Raw genomic sequence first — 6,000 nt, 5'->3', positions numbered from 1 at the left:
TTGAAGTCGAAGTCTCCCACACTATCAAACCCCCTTTTGGTACATTTTTGGTTGAATTTTGAAATGGCATGTATAGGACTACCCTTTTTGTTGCGGGTCATGTACCCTTTGGTTTTGTATAAATTTGGATAGCCATGCGAAAATGGCTTATATACACTTTGAGCTTAATATTATAATCGTCTTGTATGATGTTCATTAAGAGGTATGGAAATGTTTGGGAACGATTAGCCATTGGAATGGTTAATCATGATCATATTTTGTGCTATATATGATAAAGGGCTAGTTGAATCATGGAAATTATGTAATAGGTAAAGTCTACCTTAAAAATAGATGCTGATAGCAGCAGTAATGTGAATGTGAAAAATCACTAAAAATAGTAGGAATGGAATTAAATAGTGAATAAATTATGTAATCGAACCTTGATGAATCTATTTTCATAGGAAAGTAACGAAACGATCATATGAACAGTATGTTAAGAGATATTTAAGTTTTCGTGAGACAGGGCCAGAACGGTTTCTGGATTCCCTGTTCCGAATTTGGAAATTCATTATAAATTAACCAGAGATAATTATAAGTCATGCCATATATGTATAGATTACTTTTCGAGTCTAGTTTCTATAGAAACAAACGGAATCAGTATTGAATCCCTGTACAGGGATATATCCAAGTCGTAGTGCGTGAAGGTCAGAGTAGTCGAACCCTGAAACAGGGGGGACTTTAACTAATAAACTGTACTAATTGGCTTGACCAAAAATTCTATAAAAAAATTTGTAGATGAACATATGAGTCTAGTTTCAGGAAAAATTTACGGAACTGGTTTTCGAGTTTTGGAACTCGAGATATGATTTTTAAGGTGACAGTGATGCAGTTAGCCAGCTCGTCTGGAAATTTAAAATGGACTGTGCAAATAAGTGATTTAAGTCTGCGAACCCCTCGTGTCTGACTCCGGCAACGGTCTCGGGTACGGGGTGTTACATTAATAGCTAATAAAGAATCCGAGACGTCAACGCAAAAGGGGAAGGAAAAGATAGTCGAGGAGTAGCTCGAGAAAATTTACGGTTTGTATTACTATAACTCAAACTATTATTTATTAAATGTTATATTTAAATTTATATGTAAGGTAAGTACATTATAAGGTAAGTATTAATATTTGAAATGAAGTATGGATAAGTATGAGTATTGAATTAAATGTGGATTGAGATTGGAAGTATATTGAATTGATTGTATATTGAAATGGAATTGAAATTGATATGGAAATGAAATTGAAATAAAATAAAAAAAAGTGAAAGAATACCCTATTAACTAGTCAGACTGTGTCAAATATAATTGGCATGCCATAGGATTTTGAGAAGGGATTTGGAGATGTGATTTGGAGATGCTGATGTTTATATCCTTCGGATTTATCCGAAGAGGCACTCTGTGCTATTCTAGTGTATTTTGGATGGATTATATTATTCTGGTGTGTTTGGGAGGATTATATGATACTGGTGTGTTTTGGAGGATTATACTGGTGTGTTTTGGTTGGACATTTCTGATGTGTTTGGATGGAATCCATGTATCTGTCAAAGTCTGATTTATGTTAATAGGGTGACAAATGAAATGAGTAAATTGAATGAATTTGATTATTTGAATGATTGAAAATATGAGAAGGAGGTATAAGTTGATTTATGAATTATTGTGATATATGTGATATGATAATATGTAATTAAAGGTTATGAATTGATGGAAGAATAGATTGTAAAAATGTCATATTGTTGATGAAATGATATAATTGTTATATGTTATTAAATGGAAATTAATCTTTATGATTTATAATATTTATGATAAATACAATTTAAATTATTTGAATTATATAGTTTGAGTTATAGTAATACCACTGAGTATAAAATACTCAGCGTACGGTTATTTCCGTACGTAGGTCAATAGAAGTCCAGAGTCCCGGTTTATCATCCAAATGGTCCCGACTTCAACGTAAAACTTTTGGTTATGTTTTCTTCCTTAAATGAAAGTGGCATGTACATAGGTATTATAATGGTTATTTTGGTATGTTATATAATTATGTTGTAAATAAAAGTATTTAGTGTTTTGATGTTTTAAACTAGTGAAATGGTAGAAAATTATTTATGGTATTAGTATGAATTAAAATGGTTTGAATGATTTTATGAATTAATTAGAAATGGTAATTAAGTTATCAAGTCAATATGTTAAGTATAATTTAGGTATATTTGAGTATGTAAATGTATTGGTTGAATTACTGGAATTGGTATTGGTTGCTGTTTGAAAATTTGTAGGGAATGTTAGATATTTATAATGGGGATATATTGAGTTTTTTTTTAAAAAAATTTACAGAAAAATATCAAAGTACTAGAAGAAGTCCCGTTCCATTTTTACTATGTGATTTGGGCCTCGAGGGTCCATTAAAGGGGATTTTATGATTTAATTTTAATATGTTTGTTATTTATTTATGAATTGTACATAAATTGATTGATATGTTCAGTAATGCCTCGTAACCCTGCTTTGGCGACAGCTTAGGGTTAAGGGGTGTTACAATTATTGGTATTAGAGCTATCAGGTTTAGCCGATTCTCAGCCTAAATCGGGTTCAGAAGTGAGTTTAGAAGTACACGCCACTGTTGAGTCGAAATTGAGTCGGGATTTTGGATGCTGACCTATTTGTTTGTTTTGTTTTGTAGATTAAAAATGTCAGATGAAAGGATAAATAACACAGATAAAGAAATGTATACCGGAGACGAAGAGTCATATGATTTAGATAAAACAAAGTCAGCTACTCCTAGTGTAAATCTGGTCAGAAGTCAACCCCCTAATGTAGAAAGAAAATTTTTTAGAGAAAGAGATAATTCTTATTTGTTAAGAGCAATAGCTGATGCACTACAACGAGTAGTGGGGACTGTACCTGCTACCACATCTACTCCTTCTACTAGACGGGCTCTGATTAAGAAATTAAGGAAGTACGGTGCCACAGAATTCTTGGGTCCGAAAGGAGTTGATCCGTCTGCTACTGAGAATTGGATGGAGTCAACCAAAAGAGTTTTACAACAACTGGAATATACCCCCCGAGAGTGTTTAGTATGTACTGTATCATTGTTACAAGGTGAGACATACCTATGGTGGGAATCTGTGATCCGACATTTACCGTCTGATCAGGTAACATGGGATTTGTTTCAAAAAGAATTTCAGAATAAATATATCGGGGAAATGTACATTGAAGATAAGAAACAAGAATTTTTAATGCTGAAACAAGGAGAAATGACAGTGATAGATTATGAACGTGAATTCTCCAGACTCGGTCGCTATGCTTCTGAGTTCATACCAACTGAGGCTGATAGCTGTAAAAGATTCCTACGAGGTTTGAGAGATGAGATTAAGGTACAGTCGGTATCACTTCGAATAACAGAATTTGTAGATTTGGCGGAGATAGCAAAAATGGTGGAACAAGTTTTAGGATTGGATAAAAAGCCTGAAACAACTAAATCAGCCAAGAAAAGAGTTGGAAAAACCAGTTCAAGTCCTTTACCAAAGAGATTTAGAGAATTCAGAGGTGGTTGGATGTTGAGTTTTTGATCAGATCGAGGTGAAAGAAGTCGGGGAAAGCAGACTACAGTTTCTACCAGTAGTATAAGAGGGCCTTCACGAAACATTGATATTCCTGACTGCTAACACTATGGGAAAAAGTACTTAGGTGAATATTGGAAGATAACTAGAAGGTGTTTTTGATGTGGATCCACAGATCATTTCATCAAAGACTGTCCAAAAGGAGAAAATACTATACCTGCAACATCTCAGAGATCGGTGTCTACTACTAGAGGTAGAGGCACGAGCAGAGGTGGTTCTGTATTTGGAGGTGGAAGTGCACGAAAAAGTAGTGATTTAGCTACACAACAGTCAGAAACTAGAGCACCAGCTAGGGCGTATGTAGTTCAGACCAGAAAAGAAGGCGATGCACATGATGTTGTGATAGGTATATTTTTACTGCATTCTGAACATGTTTATACTTTAATTGATCTAGGGTCATCACATTCATATATTAATTAAAAACTGGTTGAGTTGGGAAAATTAAAATCTGAAATGTCTATAGTTTTAATAGAAGTGTCTAGCCCTTTGGGACAAACTATGTTTGACGATCGAGTATGCCGGAGATGCTCGTTGATGATACATGTTAAAATGTTTTCCGTTGACTTGTTGATTATGCCTTTCGGCGATTTTGATATAATATTGGGTATGGATTGGTTATCCGAATACAGGGTGATCTTGGATTGTCATAAAAAGAGATTTAGTATTTAAACAGAGGATGGGGACAAAATTGAGGTGAATGGCATTTGTACCAATGGCTCGACGCGCATTATTTCGGAAATGAAAGCTAATAAATTGCTCCAGCAAGGTTGTACAACATATTTGGCATATGTTATTAATTCTGATTTAGTTGGGAGTCAGTGCAGTCAGATCAAGACCGTATGTGAGTTTCCAGATGTATTTCATAAAGAATTGCCGGGCTTACCACCTGACAGAGAGGTTGAATTTGCTATAGAGGTGTATCTGGTTACATCACCAATCTCTATACCTCCGTATCGAATGTCACCCACTGAATTGAAAGAGTTAAAGGTGCAACTACAGGATTTACTAGATCGTTGATTCATTAGACCGAGTATCTCACCTTGGGGAGCTCCGGTATTATTTGTTAAGAAGAAAGATGGATCTATGAGGTTATGTATTGATCATCGACAATTAAACAAGGTAAAAATCAAGAATAAATATCCATTACCTCGTATTGACGATTTATTTGACCAATTAAAGGGAGCTTTGGTATTTTCGAAGATTGACTTAAGATCCGAGTATTATCAGCTGAAGGTAAAAAAAAGTGATGTACCAAAAACTCTATTTCGTACTCGGTATGGTTATTATGAATTTTTGGTGATGCCATTTGGGTTGACTAATGCCCTAGCTGCTTTCATGGATTTGATGAATCGCATTTTTCAGCCATATTTAGATCATTTCGTGGTGGTTTTTATTGATGATATACTAGTTTATTCTATGTCAGAGTCAGAACATGATCAGCATCTCAGGATTGTACTACAGATTCTGTGGGAAAAAAAATTGTACGAGAAACTCAGTAAATGTGAATTCTGGTTGTCAAAGGTTGTATTTCTGGGACATGTGGTATCACGAGTTGATCCAAAGAAGATTGAAGCGATTGTCAAATGGAAACCACCTAAGAATGTATTAGAGGTATGCAGTTTTCTCGGTTTAGTTGGGTACTGTAGAAGATTTGTCAACGAATTCTCAAAAATAGCTTTACTGATTACCAAGCTGTTACAGAATAATGTTCCTTTTATTTGGGATAATCAATGTCAAAGGAGTTTTGAAACATTGAAGCAGATGTTGACAGAGGCACCAGTTCTGACATTACCTGAATTGGGGAAAGATTTCATAGTTTACAGTGATGCTTCTTTGAATGGCCTGGGTTGTGTATTGATGCAGGATAGAAAAGTAATAGCCTATGCATCTCGACAGTTGAAGCCACATGAACGTAATTATGCGACTCATGATTTAGAGCTGGCAGTTGTGATTTTTACTCTAAAGATTTGGAGGCACTATTTATACGGTGAAAAATGCTACATTTATACTGATCATAAAAGTTTGAAATATCTTCTTTATAAAAAAGAATTGAATTTGAGACAGAGACGGTGGATAGAGCTCCTAAAAGATTATGACTTTTAGAGGTGATGTTAAAACTAAAACATCACAAAGGTCAAAGAATTTTCTTCAACTACTAAGTTGGATATCATCTTGCAATGATGAAATAGCAACATCTATAGAGACAGATTTAGAGAAAAAAATGTTGTATACACTTCACCAAAAATGTAAAAGGAAATTTTACAAGTCCTTTTTTACTAAAGTAAAAAATTCATTCAAAATTGGGTGATTCTAAGTTTTGTATAATAGTTGGCGAACCTCGAGTTCAATCTAAAAATAAACAACTATC

General features: G+C 34.3%; 1 protein-coding gene across 1 annotated transcript; it reads left to right on the top strand.

Moving 5' to 3' along the window:
* The first annotated feature begins 2,699 nt into the window (after positions 1–2,699).
* LOC121213358 (uncharacterized) lies at positions 2,700–4,649 on the top strand. The gene is made up of 3 exons (XM_041086238.1): positions 2,700–3,558; positions 3,748–3,978; positions 4,306–4,649. The coding sequence occupies exons 1-3, from the start codon at positions 2,700–2,702 to the stop codon at positions 4,647–4,649; spliced, it is 1,434 nt and encodes a 477-aa protein (XP_040942172.1).
* The last annotated feature ends 1,351 nt before the right edge of the window (positions 4,650–6,000 follow it).

This window comes from Gossypium hirsutum, chromosome A01, assembly GCF_007990345.1.
Source record: "Gossypium hirsutum isolate 1008001.06 chromosome A01, Gossypium_hirsutum_v2.1, whole genome shotgun sequence".
Lineage (NCBI taxonomy): Eukaryota > Viridiplantae > Streptophyta > Magnoliopsida > Malvales > Malvaceae > Gossypium > Gossypium hirsutum.
This window is presented reverse-complemented; position numbering and strand designations above follow the sequence as displayed.